This window comes from Dermacentor albipictus, chromosome 1, assembly GCF_038994185.2.
Source record: "Dermacentor albipictus isolate Rhodes 1998 colony chromosome 1, USDA_Dalb.pri_finalv2, whole genome shotgun sequence".
NCBI classification, from domain to species: domain Eukaryota; kingdom Metazoa; phylum Arthropoda; class Arachnida; order Ixodida; family Ixodidae; genus Dermacentor; species Dermacentor albipictus.
Window position 1 is genome coordinate 56,090,318 of NC_091821.1, and position 20,665 is coordinate 56,110,982.

General features: G+C 44.0%; 2 protein-coding genes across 2 annotated transcripts in view; both read right to left on the reverse strand.

Moving 5' to 3' along the window:
• Window positions 1–768: 768 nt before the first annotated feature.
• On the reverse strand, window positions 769–5,720 carry LOC135899294 (4 kDa defensin). The gene is made up of 4 exons (XM_065428535.1): window positions 5,609–5,720; window positions 2,944–3,029; window positions 2,254–2,313; window positions 769–1,104 (listed from the first exon to the last, which is right to left on the reverse strand). Exons 2-4 carry the CDS (start codon window positions 2,984–2,986, stop codon window positions 983–985), a joined length of 225 nt encoding a protein of 74 aa, XP_065284607.1. The 5' UTR covers window positions 2,987–3,029; window positions 5,609–5,720; the 3' UTR covers window positions 769–982.
• A 4,541-nt stretch (window positions 5,721–10,261) lies between these two features.
• Window positions 10,262–20,665, reverse strand: part of LOC135899354 (uncharacterized) — a 43,673-nt gene continuing 33,269 nt past the window's right edge. The window contains exon 3 of the mRNA XM_065428601.1: window positions 10,262–15,728. Coding sequence (XP_065284673.1) covers window positions 15,561–15,728 — 168 coding nt within the window. The 3' untranslated portion in view covers window positions 10,262–15,560. The remainder of the gene's footprint in view (window positions 15,729–20,665) is intronic.

Consider the following 20,665-nt stretch of genomic DNA (forward strand, 5'->3'; position numbering starts at 1 on the left):
TCCGCTGGCAGCATGACGCGGAACGAGAGGTGCAAGCGATTAAACGACTCGGCCACGGCTTCCGCAAGTGATACGCTCGAGTTTTTATAGATATCACGTGAACTTGCAGGACTGTCTTTCAAAAATCGCTTTTGGGAACAGTGTTACGCCATGTGTAGAGACTTGAGATAGACATAAATCGAAAGCTGAGTCTCCGGACTACATACGCTGCAGCGGCTATTACAATGTACGTCGTAGCTTTATCACAGCTACCGTTTTTACTCGAAAATCGAGTGCAAATTTTTGTCGTTTCAATAGGCTTCCATTGCAGAATCTTTAACCGCTCTGAGAACAAAATTCTTGCTTGCCACAGCATGATCGCTGCATTTAGCTCGTGTCAATTGTCTTCCAGAACTTGTCTGTCACCTTGCTTGTTCAATAATCGACCTGCAGCTTTTGTTATTAGCAAAAATGCCGCTCGTTCCTGAAAACGCGCTAGCTTAGTGCCGGGGCCGCTTGGGGCTCTAGTTGGTACGTGTCCAGAAATGCTGGCTACGATCGCCGTCTTGTAGTTCGGTTGAAGCATCCAATATATCTCAACCGGCCAGGAATGTCTGTAACCAACAGGCTTAAGCTACCACGTATTTAAGAGGAGCCTTCCGCGAGACAGATTATATAGCTACACATTCAACAGTTCTTTTCGCTCTCGCTGTATGTACTCCGCTTGCCCGTGGCCTTGCGGATCCAAACTCGGTATCGACTGCGGCAACCATTCAATAACAACGTAAGCAATCGTTACGCATTGTATTTTATTACGAAAACAGGGAGTACACTGGCGTGTATAGGAATATTTCGACTAGCAAAGCAAGTGGCACATTGTGGACTGGCCCACGATGGCACATAGCCAAATGTTATCACGCATTAACTCTACAGGAAGCGCGCGCAGGGATCATTTTGTTATCCCGATGGGCTGTCCGCTGTTTCGGAATCAAGGGCGGGTTTTCTATTTGCGGTAGCAAGTGCAGGTCTGCTTGATTATCCCAGCACAATAGCCACCACGGCGACCGATGCTCCGGCAGTGGCGATGGCAGGCGCCCTGGTTAAGCGGACAGCCGAAACCTCGGCCTAGAATGAGAAGGAACAGAAACGACTTTTGTTTAAATCTCGTTACCTTCACTGAAGTAACCAACATATCACTGTGTGGACGAATTAAGAACTATTAAGAGCAACGTACATTTCCATGAGCAGTTACCTCATAACAAAGGCAATTAGTTCGCATAGTTGAACATTTGCGAGCACGAGATCTTTCCGTAAATCTGTATGGTTAAAATTACCGGTAGCATAGATCTGTTGCGCTGTGACTTCCAGAGCTCTCGAACTGTCCTCTGGAAACATTTTCATATAAAGCAGTGTCGTATGGATGGGACATTTGATATTACTTCTCCATAAGTATTGAACATTTCTACATATGTATATGTTCAGTGCAGACAAAAAATAAAAAGAAGGCTGGTGAAAGGGTCCTCGTCAATTTGCTCAATAAATTATAATTTAGACTGTAAGAGAACGAGCTGACTTACGTCGCGCTGTATGTACAGCGCCTTAGTGAAGGTACTACTGAAAGCTTCGCTACAATAAAATCGAAATTTTGTACCGGTAATTAAAACAAGTGTCACAGGAAAAGCGTCATATTAAGCAACAAAAAAATAAAGCTAGATCGCATTTTTTAAGATAGCGTGTGCGTTTTAAATTGAAGGTTTGTTTGTAGTGCTTACGGAATATTACTTTTTGCTAGTGCGTTTAAACGTGGTAGTCTTCAGTCCCTGGAGTTCATATGTCATCAGTGAATATCTTTGCACCACCCATTAAGGACTGGATCTTCACTGGCGTTAAGTCTCCCTATACATAGCGGCTGCTGGATAACCCGTATAGCCGCTGCAATTGTTGAGCAGTGTCTTTCCGAAGACATTACGCTTTTTAGCGGTTAATTATCCCGTACTCATAAGAATGCATGCTTAATATTCTCGTACCACGCCAGCCTTTCAGTCATGTGTGTGATTTACGACTCATTGTAAGAGGCGTCCAAAAAGGCAGGAGTTCCTTTCGCGCGAGTTGTCAGACCGTGCTACATAACCTACTAATTTATATTATACTGGAGTCATGAGGTTGTGTATACTTCAGAATCATGCGCTTATAGTTTTTGTTCATTAAGAAAGACATATTCTTGGGTTCCAAAAAAAAAAAGAATATTGCTATTCAGAAACAAAGTGCACTTACGGACTCGAACGTGGGCCACTTCGCTTTCGTCACCTTGAGCAGCCGTGGTGCTCATCAGTCCTGCGCAGGTATGACGATGTTTGAAATATTTCGGTGACTTTTCAGCATTGTCGTTTTCTAAAAACTGGCCGTCGCAGCTCTCGCTTAAGCTTGAGTTACTGATGTTGGTTGCAGCCCTGTGCCATGATTAATAAGTATTCATATTCCGGGTAGCGCTTTGTCAACAAGCTTAAAAAATGAATATTATTGACCTCTAATTGTGCGCATTAAGCTGCTGAAGGCTGCTGAGCTACCACAGTAATATGATATATAGTTCGATGGGTCATTCCTGCAGAAGATGCCTCAGGCAGGATCGCGGTACAGCTTAAATTTGCGGAGTTTCACTGCCAAAAACGAAATCGCAGCTGCATTCATAGAAGACGCAACGTTAAATAGACAAGAGGACGTATCATCATTTAGGAGCTTGGAATTGTCGAGCTGAATTGATGCTCCGTTTTCATTGTTAATTCACGTAAACTTGTGAGGTAGCATGTAGAGTGACCGAGCTTATCCACTTCGGCATTGTTCGTCGAAAGCTATGGCAAGAATTCAAAGTTGCCTTTCATCTGTCTTTTAACACCAGAAAAGCTCCACTTAGGTGCGGGTTATGAACTAGCCACAAGTGCTTCGCAGTCTTTTCAGTGTACTTACCAGCGACAAGAACGAAGACGAGGGCGACAGCTAGGACCTTCATTTTCGCTGTGGGGCCGAATTACTTCGGTGAATTGGTCACGTTACTGCAAAATTAAGTACAAAATAGCATGTTTGATCTATGCTGTTGGAATGGTGCGTTTTGTACAAATAACTAAGAATAACAAGAGTGGCTGCCGGATCTTGCTGTTCCTCTGGGAGCAACTGAAGCACCATTCTATCTTCTGTGGCCTTACAGTCAGGCACGATCCTTTTATACTACCGTTAAAGTGAAGAAGCAGTTGTTCGACTTATTGGTTATGCATAGGGAAAGAAAGAGACAAGTGGAAGCTCCCTTTTACGAAATGAATGTATCTGCTACAGCCAACAAAAATTGAAAGCCCATGCGTGCTCATCTTACGTTGCGCAGCACTTGTTTTGAAATGGCAGAGCCAGCTTCTTCCAAGACGCCTCATGTTGTGTCACGACACATGAGGACATGCTTTCGGCAAATTCTCGTGTTCAAAGTCGATGTATGAAGACGCAGGAAGCGTTTAATAGGTGCATACGTTCGCTTGAGGAACGTGTGCCGTTATAGATCCACACAGGCATTCCCAATCTATTACACATATGAATATTTGAACCTGAAACACTTCATGATTTGGCGCATACGTAGTATCTTTTTGTGACATAGCAACGTGCATCACTTCCTACAAGAATGAAAAATTCGCATGAGGGTCACAACGTACAATATGCTTTATCTGCATGCAGTTAGAAACTCTTGATTTGATTTTTTATGTGAGGGCCTTAGGGCACCCTTTCGACTAAAGAGGTTCCCTTAGAACCTTCTGCTTAATGATTGTATGTGACGCAGTGACGAATACGCCTGTCAGCATGTCTAGCGTACCTGACGTCTGTATTCTTCCCTCGTTATTTTTCCCCGCGTTTCTTCTTCCCCTCGTTACCTTTCCCCGCATTCTCTTTAAATTTTATTTATTTATTTATTTATTTATTTATAGAAGTGCTGCAGACCATACCGCTCATGCAGGAGGGGCAATACAAAGCATGATGTATAAACTCCAGGTGTTAAACTGCCATAAGCGCTAGAAATCAAGGCGACAAAAAAAAAGAGTGATGTCGGTGAAACTACATGTGAAGGAAACTACAATGGCAATGTACGAATTAAAAACCTTAAGCACAAATATAGCAAGAGCTAAAATAAAGGAAATGGATGAAAGTTTCTAAGAAGTATGATCCAAGTGTCCAATGAATAAGATGCATTCCGGTGACATATTATTCCGATCACTAATTGTTTGCGCAAGAAATTTGAATTTAAATACATTTGTTCTGACAAAGTAAACAGACAGCGAGAGCGGATGTATGTGTCAACTGCGTCGTGAGGTAAGTAGCGGTAAGTAAGGTGTGGAGTCGAGCTTAGGCATACATTAATCAGCAAAAATGCAAATTTTAAAAGAAACATTTCGCACTAGGATGGCAAGGTTGCCAGTTGGGCTCGCTCCTCGTTAGCTTCTTTTCATTTCCTTTTTGTATCCCGAGCTTCCACTGTATTTTTTGGTTCTCCTTCCTAGAAGTACATCAAAAAGTAGTGACCATACCTATTCCTTTGTGAACAACGAAATGACATTAGGTCAGTTCAGCAGTTCGAAATTGTGAAAGTTTTGTCAGATTTGAGACCACAGTTCATGTGTATATACTGGGCTTCGCGTATTCACGAAAAGGTTTGCCACTGCAGTGAAATAACTAATACTTTTAAATCGGAGAAAGAAATTCGTCTTCGACTTAATGTAATGTTCAGGAATGGGATCATTTCGCGTGTAGTTGGAAAGTATAGAAAATGTTCAAGCGCTCCAAAGTGCCATTTGATCATCAAAGCCAAATACTGGAGTCCCTGCCTGCCAAATGCTTTCTAGAGACCTCACCATGTTTACTTAATAATGAAAATTGAGCTTCTGGGGTAACCTAAGTATTGTTAAATTGCCAGACCATGAAGTACGTTAGGCTAACCCAGAGCATTGTCTATTTCATTCCTTACTTAATTGTGGTCCTTGCCAAAGATGAGAATAATTCTGGAGAGGAGCGAATTATTTTACGAAGTCTGCCTCAGTGGTCAAGGAGACCTGGTTCAAAGGATAAAAGCAGCTGCTTAAAAGCGGCGTTAGTCCATTCTCTAAACAATTCCTTGGGGCTTCTTGCTTGCTGGAATACAGAAACCGTTGCAGCAGATATTTCGACGACACGAAAAGAGACAAAGGCACCGCAGAGCACCCTGCGTTCTCGGTCTTGGTATCTTTTGGCGTCGTGTCATGAGCTACGATTCTCTGCACGATCTCTACGCTGATCAGTTCCGAGTGGATTACAAACTTACAGAACGCAGCGTGTATGTACTAAATTCACTTTGCTAAAAACACTGCACTTTTTCTGCCATAAAGGAAGAACTAACCAAAACATAGTTTGACCTAAGGTCGAGTGTACTCCACGTAATTGTGCGGAACGTAGTATATTCAGTAACGGACTCTTTTTTTTTTGCTAAATGTATTTATGGCTCAAGGCGTACTACAATAGAAATTTTTCTGGTTTTGTTTTATACTATGTTTGCTATCGTGGTTGACCCAGGACAAAAACAAACGCGTCCAAATGAAAACCGACAAGGTACAAGATATCTCACCTTGTTCCCCGGTGCCGCAGGCTGAGTAAGTGATTTAGTTGGCGCCGCGGAACGGTTTTTATATCCAACGTGAGACGGAAGTCAGGAGGAAAGAGGCGATGGTTGGTGGCTGGATTTTCCCAGCAAGAGGTGCAAAGAATATTTACGAGGTTGCACACTACTGAAGAAACTTGGCGCTACAGGCTGTAGCAGAGCTGCAGCGTCAACAGGCTGGGACGTCAACACTGCCGAAGCGCTGCTTTCACGAGGCCTCGGCAACAACCCCGCTCAGGCGGCGTAAAATTGAACTCTGCTGTAACTTGCAACAAATTCTGAGCGCAAGCTTTTCTTTGAACTCGCCTGTCGGTTTCTTATCGAAATGCTATATGCGAAACTCGTAGACCGGCTGCTTAGGCAACCATGACATTATCTTGGATAAAGTCATTAGGCTTGAACGAAAACATAATTTTAACGGCAGAATAAAGGGCAGCATATATACCAAATGCTTTTTTTACTATACATATTTAACGTAAATTACATGCGGCAGGTAGCACAATTCTAATCTTTGAACTGGACTGTTTGAAGATTCGGATGTTACTTGCAGAATATATCAAAAGGCGTAAAATAGATGCAATATTTCACTGACTTGGTTTTGAAGTTATTGCTTCACGGTGTCAAATCGCGATTTACGATTTGTAACCGGAGGGTTTCCAAGGCGTATCCACTTGAGATGAACTCTCAGGATGACACAAGGTTCAGCATATTTATTCCAAGATTGTGTGACGGAATACACTGGCATTCCAGTGGCATTTGTGCTTCACTGTGTAAAATGGCATTTTGTTAAGCAAATGCAACAAACAGCCTGTTCTCGTCGTATGTTTCACGGCACATATATCGAAACCGGTGCCATCCAGACAATTAATTCGAAAGTGGGTATGCCTGGCAAAAAACTAACCATTTGTAAATTACAATTTGTGCCGTAGAGTAACCAGTCAAAGCGTAATTGCTGAACATTTGTTAATAAATCAATTATGCACTTAGATTTATTGTGCAAGTGATCTCCGCCTTTTTGAGCAATCCAGTTCAAAGATTTCATGTGCAATATGCCACGTGCAAACGAAAACCTCCTATAATAAGCACAGCTCCGATACACATGTGTAACCATCAAGCGTGGATTGCATTTGCGGCAAAATTGAGATTACTGCATATTTGGCCAGCTAAGTGTATTGCGCAAGCTCTTCGAGAACGAAGCATACCGAGCCCCTGGGAGTCGTTATCAACGTGGCATACCTTACTCCTGCAAACACAAGACTTAAAGCAGCACAAGCACGTACAAAAAAATCTGGATTATTAAAGATACGTTTCATGCAAGGCTTGGATGCTGCATTTACAAAGTTCTTGTTCGCTCGTAAGGGCCGATGGTCGTTGTACGGGTGCTTTAGCTATCACTCCCTATCCCGATTGGCTGGCGCCCTTCTTACGAAGAAATCTCTTAGAGCTACTTTGTAAAGCCATGCACACACCCTGCAGTCACTGAGCGCATGATTTCGAAGTATTTATTGCATAACACACACACACACACACACACACACGCACACGCACACGCACACGCACGCACACACACACACGCACACACGCACACGCACACGCACACACACACACACACACACACACACAAACACACACACACACACACACGCACACGCACACGCACGCACGCACGCAAAAAAATAGCCGGGGTTGTACGCGCCAAAACCACGATCTTATTATGAGGCCCATCGTAATGGGCGAGTCCGGATTTATTTTGACGACTTACAGGGTTCTTTCACGCGCACCAAAATTTACCTAGACGAGAATTTTTGGATCACTTCAGCAGTACTGAAGTACTTGACAAGCTCGTGCACCGCCAGACAATCTTGTAAACTGTTTATAAACCTATGGTTTCTGCAAGATAACGTTTCAATATATGTATAATACTCTTATGATTTATCATTAGAGTATTTTTGGTTAAAGAAAAAAAAACGCTGAGCCGTATTGAGGCTTACAAATATAATGAAACTGCACTATCAGCTGCAGTCCTACTGATAGTTTGTCACACTGGTGTGCCGGCTATATACTGTCATTCGCTCTTGCTTTATTTATTGGAATGGCCGACAACGCAGCGTGTGATCACGGTGTTCGTGAAGAGAACACACCCTTCAACAAGTTCTGTTTGACTCTTCTCGCTAACATGTACCGAGACGATCGCTCGCGGGTGCGTCACCCCGCGGTGATCACAGACGGCTTTCGAAATAAAGCATTTTGGAATGCAGACCTCATAAGCCATGAAAACGGAGGGAGACGAAGTCAGTGCTACAATTATTAAGGATAACAAACCTGCAATAATGGCTGTGGCTTGAATTGGTGTTAGTTGTGCTAAAGCGATCCTGTGCTCTGAATGTCTGCGATCATCGTGACCGGCTGTAATGGCGTGTCTATTCTCCCTGTCTCTCTCTCCCTCTTTTTCTACCTTACCTCGCGAGCTGTCACTCACCCATCTCCCCGTGTAGATTGGAAAATCCGATTTTTGATTTTTATTAACCTCCTGGTCTTTCTTCCCTCTTTTGATCTACGTATGTCATGGCAGTATAGAAAATGAGAAGAAATGTATAACGTACTGCTACGACCGGAGTCCATATTGATATAGAGAAATGCACAAATGCAAAACAGGCTCACTTTCCCGGAGATTACTTTATCCGGAAGACATTTAGCGCCGATTCGCGACATTCCCCTTGTCCGTCTATGCATCCGCCTTTCACTTTTACGAAGCAGAAAACGCGTAACGTGAATGAGTGTTAAAGATACCAGGAAGTACGAAGGCGTATACGTAGAGGTTTGCCGCGATGGACGCGCGCTGCAGTTTCCTTGCGGGCTGTTTTCCTTCTCGTGAACTCGCGTGTGCTATATCTTGCATCGTTGTTTTGGCGCCGCTTTGTCTGCTTTCTACTCGTAACCTTTACGATGTGGGAATACTCGTCGACTACGGTATTCATTTTTTTTGTATTCCATGCTGCGTTAGTAGTTCTAATGTATGTAAGCCTTTTATACTTTTCTTAGAGGTCAGGGTTTCTCAACAGATAAGTAACACAGAGAAAGACGCCACTATGTAAGTGTCGACGGCATCTTTTACCTGCTATAAGGTTGAGCTAACCTTATAATTTTTTCCCTTCTAGATGGCTGCTATGCAATCGGTTTGTAAGCCGACGTTCTGGGAGCGGAGACATTGGACAAACAGCGCATAATAATTAAGATGGGAACTTCCGAAGATTCTTTTCGAAAGCCTTAATCAGCTAGAACGTAAGTGCCGTACGAAGGACGACGATACTCTTTCCTTTTTTTTAATTGGTCACGAAGTGTGGAAGCTAACGATGGAATAAAAAAGAATTACGCAGATCCATCGCACGCGCTGAAATTTAAGTCGCGTCATGCTTCCGTGAAGCAAATGCTGTACGCAACTAACACGATGCGTGTTTGCCTTCATCCTAAGTAACGTGCTACCTCCTGAAGCGTTTACGTTTACGCGCCACAACGGTCACAACATAATTCAATGCATGTTTATTTTTATGCATTACATCGTTCACAAGCTTTGTCGAAATGCAAGCACCTAGTATGGCGGTTTCACAGTGCGAGGCGTGTGAGTCATTACAGGTACTACTAGTATGACGGTTTCACAGTGTGAGTCATTACAAGTCATTTCAGTCATTATTAGTCATTACTGATCACTACTAAGCATGTTTGCTCATTTGTAATCAATTGTGGTTATTACAAGCCGTCGTTAGGCATGTTGTTCCTATGTAGTCATCAGTAGTCATTACAAGTCATTTCAGTCATTATTGGTCCTTACTGGTAATTACTAAGCATTTTAATAAATTCTAATCAATTGTAGTTGTTACAATGCGTCGTTAGACATGTTGGTCGTATCACAGTCATTAGCAGTCATTACAAGTAATTGTAGTCATTATTAGTCATTACTGGTCATTACTAAGCATCTTTAGTCATTTCTAATCATTTGTACCGTTACAATTCGTCGTTAGGCATATTGGTCATTTCATAGTCATTACTAGTCATTAGAACTCATTTCTGTCATTATTAGACATTACTGCTCAGTAGTAAGTATTTTTAGTCATTTGCAACGAATTGAGGTCATTACAAGCCATCGTTAGACATAGTGGTCATTTTGTAGTCATCAATAGTCATTACAAGTGATTAGTAGTCACTCTATACATTATTACTCATTTCAAGACATGTTTAGTCATTTCTAATGAATTGTGGTCATTACAAGTCGCCGTTAGACATATTGGTCATTTCGGAGATATTAGTAGTCATTACACGTCATTAGTAGTCGTTCTTAGTCATTACGAGTCATTATAAAGCTCTAACAATCTCTATTGCTATCTCTATTCATTAACTGTCACTATCAATCGTTTTTCATTATTTAATCTGTCTTTAATCTGTCTTCATATGGCGTGATGGCGCTTCGGCGGGTACTCCGGCGGTCAGGTCTGCTGACACAAACAACACCATGAGCTTAGAAAGGTTTTCGCCTTAAAGAAGACGCAGACGATAAAAAGCGATGCTGTTTCGCAGCACTACGCGGAGGTATGCAATCAGTTTGAACATTAGGTGACACTAATAGGAACGTATATACAAATTTATTACCTGCAGTGAGGCACGCAGAAATATTTTGCGTAATGTAGATGGGCTATATGTATATATAGCCGATCTGGCCAAATATTTGACAAAATCAAATAGACATACAGTATTATACATGGCTTGCATATATAAAGTAGTTGATTAACAAGTACCAAGTATTCAGGTATGCAAAAATTTGATAGAGTTCTCCCTAGCGTGGTTGCAATAAGAGGGCCCTGTTCCGGCATGAAACTTGTTTCCTTATTTGACTCAGCTGAATATTATGTAATCAGTATTTGAGTCTCTGGCTGTTTGTAGGAGGTAGAGGGAAAAGCCTGCGCTCAGCATTTATGAGCACGTTTGTTGTCATCGTCCCTCATCACACCTTTATGTCCCCGTTCCCCCTCCCCCCTGTGCAGAGTAGCAGGCTAGAGCGCTTTAGCTCAGGCCAACGTCTCTGCCTTCTTTCAAATAAACTATCTCTCTTTGCGATCAAGAGCTGCGAAGAGCTATCAAACATGCTATCAATAGCTTCGGAGATAGCTTAGCTGAAGCAATTTGTTTCTTATCAGGTGAAGACTACGGCGAAAAATATTTAACCACTTCAGGACTATCAACCAACCAGTGCGGCCAGTGAATCATTTGGTCAGATTGAGATGTAGCGATAGACGAGCTTGGCTTGTTCAGGTGCACCAGTGCAATGAGCTTGATTGGATTCCGTGAGGGCTTGTGTGACTTCGCGACAATAGCGGCAGCTAGTGAAATATTATTGCAAGCGACAATTTATATGAAAACTTCAGTATTTACTCATTGACTTGCTTGCGAACGCTTACGACCTAGCCAAAAAAACAAGCATTTATATCATCTGTAGCACCTCAACATGTTCGAGCTCATCAACCAGGTACGAACTAAGCAAGGAGTGAGCTCGTGACACATTTCTACTCACATGGACGATCCCTCAACTATAAGTGCTGTAACTATAGGACACCGCCACACAAAGAGAAATCACCGAATAGTTAGAGCTCCAAGTGAAGTTTCTTTGTGATGGTTTGGGTGACTTGGTTCTTGGTTGCGTCGCTGGAGGCGGATGCTGTCGGAAGTGGCATCGGCTTGACGGCGAGCAGACTTCGAGCAGGTGGTTAATTATAGTACTTAAAACGTCTTTATTGTTCAGGGGATGACCTCGAGGCCTATAAAGGGCTGGCGTAAAAATATCGCGACACTCAGCTTATCACAACAGGTAGCCAAATCCGTCAACCCGGATGTGTGTACAAAGAGCGTGCGACACGGAGGGTCATTAAGCCACGTATACAGATCGTTCCGATCACCAGTATTTGCTTTGGCTTGGAAGGGCATGGCGAAGGGTGACATTAGAACGTTTCAGGTGAGCGTTACCGCTCTCCCGTTCCATTACCGCGCCTGTCATGTGTCACCTGTGCGCTAATGGCTGGAATAGCTAGTGAAGCGTGTGCTGTTGCAAGTTATTAGGCAACGACGGTGACACTGAGTTCAAACGTTCTACTTGCGGTAGACAGCGGAGTTTATGACCGTGTCTCTTAGGCAATTTAAAGTAATCCATTATACTTAACTTATCGACATAATTTTGAACGGGCCCCTTTAAATGTCAAGGAACAACTTTACGTTACCAATGTGCGTCCAATTTTTGAATACGGTTGTAAAGCGTGGGACCCTCAAACGTCGTACCTTGTTGAAAATCGTGCGTGAATTCAAAACCGTGCGGCCACGTTTGTTTCTGGCAATTATGACTTTCGGAGCAGTGTCTCAGTATTTACAGAAAATATAGGCTGGAAATCACTCGCGCATTGACGAATGACTGCAAACCTGCAACCGTTTTTCCAGATATGCTCTGGTGTCACCAGAATAGACAAAGATCTGTACATTTTGCCTCCACACTTTGTCGCTTAGGGATGCGATCGTGATGATAAATTTCTTGAATTGCGCTGTCGCATTGAAGTTTTCCGCAATTAATTCTTCCCGCACGCTTCAGCTCTACGGAATAAGCTCTCTAAGAGCATTAATCAATGTAAAACCTGTTCCGAGTTTAAATCTTTCTTATTGTTAATTTTTTCATAGCTGCATATTACCCTGTTCCATGTTTTAACTTGTGTGCTGGTCTGTGGTTCGCCTATTGCGATCAATTATCTTTTCGCTTAACTGTTTCCTCGGTTGCCTTTGCCTATGTTTTCCTGCAGAAGTTAGTCTTATTTGTTTTTATCTGAGCTTTCTGCATATGTATATTTTCTTTCCGAAGTCAATCTTTGTGCCAATGTATCTCTGTAGTGCCTCCCTGCTACAATGCTCTTGTGGCACTGGAGGTATTCGCATGAATAAAATAAATAAATAAAAAATAACTGACACGCCTACTCGCTGAGCACCTTGACGGCAGCAAGGAAACGTTTGCTATGCCTTACCGTTTCTATGCTCTGACTTCCTTTGCCCGCATTTTCCTCGTAGCGCTCTCTTGTGACGTGTTGGTTCAGCGATCTCTAACCATGTGGACCTTGGGGCATGATAATAACAAGATATACCTTCAAACGCTGGCACTGTGGAGGAACATGCGCATGTGTGGTGATGCAGGGCAAGGAACTGCTAGCGGTTAAGAACCTCCCCTTTTTCGTAAAGAATCCAATCACGTCTCAGACAGCTCGTTGAGTGCAGCCTGTCTTACAAAGATGGCCGTTGGGCTAACGAGTATGAAAAGTTCCTCTTGAACTTTTCCAAAGGGAGAAAGGCGTCTCGCGAGTGCAGGAATTTCTCTCACGTTAAGAACTTTCCCTTTCTGCAGAACATTGTGATTAATTTTTGCGCAACGTTGGTGAAGCAAATACATATGCGACCTGTGTCATGCATTGCCTCTTTTATATTTTTCTTGCTCAAGGTTTACAGAAATAGGGAACAACGAAGTTTCACATGAGTGCAATTGCAATGCAAATGGTGGTTGTGACAACAGTGGTGGCAGTGGCGTTGCAACACATGGATTTACCCTGGCGTGCCTGGCAGACAGTGCATCTGCATGCCTGCATATCCTCGAAGTTGGCAACTCGAACTAAACAACCAAACATTCACATAATACTGCAGGAGTAGAACTATATTCCAGATGACTGCAGCAGTGCCAGCATTACACAGCCTCTAAAGTGGAGGGCATCCGAAGGCTGTGGGTGTCTGTGATGCTCCTTTGAAGTTCTAACAAAAAACAACAACAACAATGCAGTATTCCATACATTAGAGTGTCATGCGATTGTTGATTCATGATGGCAAACAATGTTTCGAACCGTCTCAGTCGTCCTAACCACCGCCAGAATCGTATTCCCACGTAGTTTTCTTGGTCGAGCTTGATTAGAAGAAAAAAAAATGTCGGTGCCCCTTCTCAAGATGATGCTGGCATTTTTCTCATTTTGCGGGCGTGCTAGTTACACGATGTGTTGGATTCACCACCAACTTCTTTTTACAGCAATATCTAGCTGTGCGTCAAAATGCACTGTACGTGGTGTTTGCAACACTACGAGTTCTTGAACTGAGCATAAAATATATCTTCACGCGACCAACTGAGAACCTTAAGATTTAAATATATTTCCTTGTAACGACCAGGCTAAAACTCGAGTACTGTGCTTCAGGCCAATATTCACTCGCCAATTAGTGTTCTGACACCCCAGAAACATTTTGAACGGGGAATTACGATGCGGTGAGGAGGTCTATGTACATAACCTACGGGAGACTCGTGAGTGCCACAAGGGAGAAAGCCAAGGCCGAATGTGTTCAACAAGGCAACAGGCTACACTGACTTCGTAGTTTGTAGGTGTGTGCAAATAGCAATTTGTGAAGCGGAATCGGATACGAATCGAATAGTGCCAGTGTCAAAGCGAATAACATTCAAGGATGTTTCGAACAGTTTTCAAATAATTACAGCCTTTTTAAATAAAAAAATTATGTTTTCCTCGTCGGTGCCGACTACGGAACGACAAAAGTGTTATTTTTTTTTCGCTGTTTGGAAGATAGCGAAAAATAGCACCATTATTATATGAAAGCATTGTTGCGACACTGCCTATTTTCAATTTATTCCAAAGAGAGAAGTAATAGCTTTTATTTATAAAATCAGTTGGATATTCTGCCTCGATGGGTGGGTCCTCAGTTCAGGGTTGCCTTACCTTTAACGACACCGTGAGCTCTAACAAACACGTGCCGTGTCCCTTCAACAAATTCCCCCTCTGAATGCGATAGTGATGAAAACTTTCAGTAAGAATACCGTATTTTCCCAATTCTACAGCGTCACCGACTGTAACGTGCAGTTGTATATTATCGCCCAAATATTAAAAAAAAAAACATAACTTGGTGCCGATTCTACCGTGCACATAAAGTAACAAAACCTGAGTCCACGTGTTCCGTGACGAAATGATATTACAGATCATAGAAAGGCACACAAACAGGCACACAGCAGAATCTTAGCAGCTAGTGGCCATCGGAGTCCGACGACACCTCCTTTTCACGGTCTTCTAACCTCAGAAAGTCATCTTGAGTCCAATTTTTTGCACTAGAAATTTCACAATTCTGGAGGCTCGCACAACCATTGTCTGCAAGAAGGCATTCCATGCGCCAATGACCCACCTTACGATGTCTCAAAGCGTCGCTTTTTAGGGCAGTGTGGCTAGCTACCTTGCATGGAGCTTTCTTTTTTTTAGTAAGGATCGGTTTCATTTTTTTAGTTTGAGGAGAATTAGTTGCGAATGTAACGCGCATGTCAATTTGAACGCGCATTTATTAAAAAGAAATGCGCGTTAGAATCGTGCAAATACCGTAATATTGCGGGTTCAGCCGGAATACTTTGGCTCGCTGAACGACGCAGAGTGCTCTATTACGTAACTTTACGTGATTTAGTATGCTCACTGTGGCCGGGATGAAAGTTATCGCAACGTTTTCCCAGTTCCATATTTGGTTCTGCGCACTTGATGATGTGAACTATTCGAAAACTATTAGAAAGCACTATAATTCGTGCGTCATGTCTATTTCACTCGAGCACCGAATGGAATAGCGAAATATAGATTCCTTATTAAAAAGTTTGAAGTATTCATGTACCCCTGCCACTTTGTGTAACAAAGCTTCTACTTATGTCTGGCAACGGCGCTCCTCTGACTATAAACACTGCGTGTCGGCCTTAAAATCGAGATAGAGCCGATAACCCGAATAGTATCGATGATGACCGCCATCATCGATGATGACAGTGTTCGATCTGCGCTGGTGTCGCCTCGTAGATGTTAGCGCCTACATGATGAAGGCATCACACTGTCTAGATGTGAACAGCGACGCCACAAGCGTGCAAATTATGCGACTGCGGTGCTGTTCCGTTCCAGCCGGCCGTGTCTTGGAGGATGATCATGGATGGCGGTGCATTCGACGGGCCCAAGCGACCAGACTTCACTGCAGCAGCCTGACGGGAGGGACCAGCTTCTTCGTCCTGCGTTCAAAGGAGCAAGAACACTCGCGAGGTCACGAAACGCTGTTGTTTTCTTTGAACATATAAAATAAATCTTTCTTGAATTTATACTGAGTCACCCTTTTAGTGCGCTTAAATTCTGTCCCCGAGGTGTTCCTGATATATAGTTGCGAAAGCGCAGGTTGCTAGAGGAACGGAACTTCCAAGTACGCCCCTGCTACTCTAAAAGTAAAAAACAGCTCCTAATTTCATATCCATTCCTTGCCTCCAGAGATAATTGAACATGATTACATTTCTTTCAGTTACAAATCTCACAAATTTCTCAGCACTTTCTTCTTTACCGAGAGATGATGGAGTCACGAAGAAGATTGCACATGGGAGGCGGCTCTTGTCTTCATTATTCTGGAGCGCTTGCGAATGGAGCCACGTCTGCGCCGCGTTTGTCGTTGTCACTCTCAACCCCTCCCCACCAAATCTTCGAGACTGCTAAACCAGTGCAAGATGCCTGCGCATCGTCGGCACTATTGGAGGCCATTTTCTGGCGTTCTTGATCAGATAGACGGCGCTGTGAAGAGAACGCCACACTTCGTGGAGGAAACAGCGATTGGCGAATATCGCCTGTAATCAGAACACAGTAAATGGGCTGATTGCGTCGCATGCCTCATGAAACGGTCAGCGTCAAATACTCTTGCGAGGAACGTCATTGTTGTCACTGGCAATGAAACTTTAGGTAGAGATACCGCATGTCATTTCAGTTGTTCGAGCTAAAGAAAACGCAAGATTGCTTGGAAATGCTAGCGGTGTTGCACACCATACACAATACAGCGTGATGTAGTAGAGATATAATTCATCGTTCCTTGATGCTATAGTGGTCCGCACACCGAGTCTACCAAATTAAGCAAAAATGCCGGTCATATCCCCTGCACAGCTGTAGGAACATTACATGTAAGCTCTTCTCCAGACGAATGCGCATCAGAATATGTGAAATCGAATTTTCTTTCATCTTCAAATGCAGAATAATTTACATCTCATTACCAATGGTTTGAAACTCCGGACTAATTGTTGCCGAGGTAACTGGCGGCAGAAGATGCTCACTCCATTTCTTCAAAATGGTGGGGCCATTTCCGCTTAACAATTACGTCATTTTCTCACTTGACTTTTTCCCCAGTAAACTGCACAGTGACGGGCGAATTATGCATGAGGTTACACCACATATTAATAGATATCTGCTATATTTCCTCAAATGCACACCACCACTCGACGGCTATCTCGCTCTCTATCGCCTTCACTTGCAGTCTCGCGGATGGTGAGTCATAGTGCTGGCTCTCGTCAACAGTGCTCTGTTTGTATATCATAACTCTAGTTTGGTCAAACTATTGTGCTTAGATTTTTCCCCTCACCACTCCTTTACCTAGCGTCCGTCGCGTGGCCAAGGTCCATCTAAATAGGTCGCAAAGCTTGGATCGAAAAGCGTGCCAAAACCTATTGCCAGAGATATCAGTTAGTGATGCACGATTGAAGCACGACTAGGTGAGCGGGGACAAACTCTGAAACTATAATTTGTGAAAAGAATTGTCCGGAAATCGGAATACTGTCATACGTTTAAATATTCCGTTTCAAATATTATTTTCTGTACTACAATAACTAATGTATATATTTTTTCTATTTTAGAATTGATTGGAACGCCAGGTGGCGCCGAGGATGCAGACGTGTTTGCATCGGCTCCGTTAATAATCTGGCCTATATAGCAGCGGTCAAAATCATGTGACCACCACGGAAGTCGCAGGATTTGTGTAGGAAGACACCAGGAACACGCTGATACCCCCTTTTTTGACAAGTGGACCCGGCCTCTTCCAAGACTATAAGACCACCGCCCGAGCATGCCGGCCCGCCACGCTAAGCCTAACGGCGTATAGCGGAGCGCGGACCCCCGGCAGTCAGCTCCCGGCCCAAGCGTAGCGCCGCCACGGCCCAACTTCCAATGGACAACGACCCGGAACTAGCCCAGGACACCATGAACACCAATGACCAATCTATCGAAACCCAAGGGGGATAGGTGGCCGACGCTGAAGAGGACTTTTTCTCGCCTGACGAGGTGATACAGGGGGAATCAACCAGCGACGCCGACTAGAACGAGGAGAAAGACTCAGCAAGTGAAGACGACGAAGCCAAGAGCGGTCATTGGCAACTTGCACTATCTTTGCGAGAACGAAAAGGTTTAAGAAAACAAGTGCGAGCATGCCTCTGATGAAAGCGGAGCTCGAGGCGGCGGTGAGGGCAACAGCAGCTGCATTGCCAGGACGCCTGCTGGAGAGCGAGCTAAACGTGGCGTAGCGTCTATAAGAGCCCGACGGCGAACGTGCGCGGCGCCGCTGCCCAGACATGACATGAAAATTATCATGCGTCCCAAGCCAGGGCTAGTTGTAAAAGAACTTAAAATGTACGAAGTTGCGCGAGTGATAGAAAGTGCAAGCGGCAACCGGGAGACCCGCAGGAGCGATAAATTTCTGCTTCGCCTCCACAACGGGTGAAATATAATCATTGTAAGTAACACCTATGAACAAGTCTTAGTGTCGGACAAGATCGTGAAGATCAAAACGCTGGAGCTCAATGGCACTAAACATCCGATGAACACTATACATAATCACCCGTGAAGGGTACCTTAAAGGAGTGGTACGCGGACTGGAACGCGAAACCTCAGAACTTTTATGTCATCTCCGAGTGCGCACGCAAGGAGTGACAATCGTCCCAGCCTGGATGCTCGGCAAGTCTGAAACCGCAATGATAACGTTCGATGGACCGATAGTGCCACGCTTCGTCTACTATTACGATGGCGACATGCCATGTGTGCCTTATCAGCCCAGGAGACAATACTGCAAACTGTGCAAAAGCAAGGGACATAGAACGGACATTTGCCCAACGCCCACAGCAAAGGTGTGCAGCAATTGTTGGCTAAGGGACCCTCCTGAGGATCACACCTGTGATCCAGAGTGGGCCCTGTGTAGGGGGGGGGAGGGGGGGCTCATTTCACAGCAGCATCGGAGTGCACCAAAAAAAATCAAACGGGTCCCCCAAAGGGGCAGGCCAACACTGTCGCAACGTGTACGCAGACCGCAAGCCAACGGAATCCTCAAGAGACGCTGGTTCAGCACGGACCGTGAGGGCTGTGCATCACCAGACGGGGCCCATTCCAGGTCTCGATCCAGTTGTCGATCCAGGTCCAGCTCCCGAGACCGCTCCAACTCTATGGACTGAGGCCAAGAGAGGGACCAAACAACAAAACAATAGCAGAAGAGCAAGAAGACGCTGAACAAGGAAGGCAAAAACAAGGTGAGCTGGGCAGCAATCGCCTCCCAACCCCCACACCAAACAACACGATTCCCACGCCTAGAACGCGAACTAGAGCTAATGCGAATGCGAATAGAAGACCTAGAAAGAGAAAATAGGCAATTGAAAAAGCAACAAACGCAGCAACCACAACAAGAACCTAAACCAGTCCAGACAGGATAGAAAAGACAAAAACTACCTAATTTAGAAGGCGACACCGTAATTACCTTTCGATATTGAAAGAAACCATAAAAGTTATACCGACAATCATAGAGCAGGTGATGATTCAGATAGATCGAAAACTAGAAGCTCTGGACAAGAAAATCCAGGCACAACAAATAGGATTTACGAAAGCATTGCGAAACCATGCCACAGGCAGCAGCATAATAGAAAAAGCAGAGAAAGTATACGACAGACCAGGCCTGTCGCCCATGACCCAGGCGACATACAATGCCTAAACATCAAAAGTACGCTTCCGAAGAGTGCGAAATATGGCAGTGGAACTGCCATGGGTTCCGGCGTATGATGGGACAACTGTCGCAGCTGGTGATGACACAAAAAAGGTCACCAGCTATCATTTCATTAGAAGAAGCCGGAACAAACCCAAAATTACAGGGATACGAAACCTCCAATACCGAAGGTGAAAACTGGAAGGTTGCAACATTGGTGGACAAGGAAATCACGACAATATGTCACAAATCTATAGAAGGAACGGAAATTCCCCATATATTAACAAAAATCACATATAAAGACACCAGAGGAAAGAGGGCCTTCATAATTAATGTCTACAGCCCACCGAGTCAGAAAAGACCAACGTTCGACAAACTATTTCAAGAGACAGCAAAAATGGCGAAGGGGAGACCTTAGTGATAGTTGGGGATTTTAATGCCAGGGACTCAAGCTGGGGTATCCAACCCAGAACAATAAAGAAAAAAATATAACGGGACAAACAGGAGCACTCGGCATGACACTTATAACAGACCCTGCAATGACAACAAGAACAGGGAATAGTATCTCCGCAGACACAAGTCCGGACCTAACAATAACCAAAAATTGCCCAAATGCGGAGTGGTGCAACACCCCCGAAAGTCAAGGAAGTGACCATTGCAATATAAGCACAACAATCCGCACAGCTCAAATCCGCAAACGAATAGGTACAGCTAAAATAACACACTGGCGGGCGTACAGAGAATCGCTCAAAGAACAAACCACGGACATAAATGATTTAGATAATTGGTGCGAAAGCATGCGAAATATAAAGCAGAACCATACCAAAACCATCACCAGGACGGACAAAACACCTGCGGTGGACCCTCACCTACTGCATCTGTGGGATGCAAGACGAAGCCTGACAAAGAGATGGAAGTGACAGAAATGCAACCGCAAACTCAAAATAAAAATAAAAGAAATAACACAGAAGGCCGAGGAATACGCTAATCAACTTACAAGAGCCAACTGGGAGCTCTTCTGCGGATCAGTTAATGAAACCCTAGGGACGGTAAAAGCGTGGAACATCCTCAGAGGAATGATTGACCCGCTTAAAACCAGACGTGAAGGACAAAAGAACTTGAAGAGATTGCTACACTCGTACCCAGGCACAAAAGAAGAACTCCTTCAGGCAGTCCATAGGA

What these genes read in the sequence shown, in the direction of transcription:
- LOC135899294 (XM_065428535.1), bottom strand. Translation starts at nt 2,986, where the DNA reads ATGAAGGTCCTAGCTGTCGCCCTCGTCTTCGTTCTTGTCGCTG. An exon ending in CGTCTTCGTTCTTGTCGCTG is followed by an intron (nt 2,314 to 2,943) that starts GTAAGTACACTG and finishes ATACCTGCGCAG; the next exon opens with GACTGATGAGCACCACGGCT. An exon ending in AGTGGCCCACGTTCGAGTCC is followed by an intron (nt 1,105 to 2,253) that starts GTAAGTGCACTT and finishes TTCTCATTCTAG; the next exon opens with GCCGAGGTTTCGGCTGTCCG.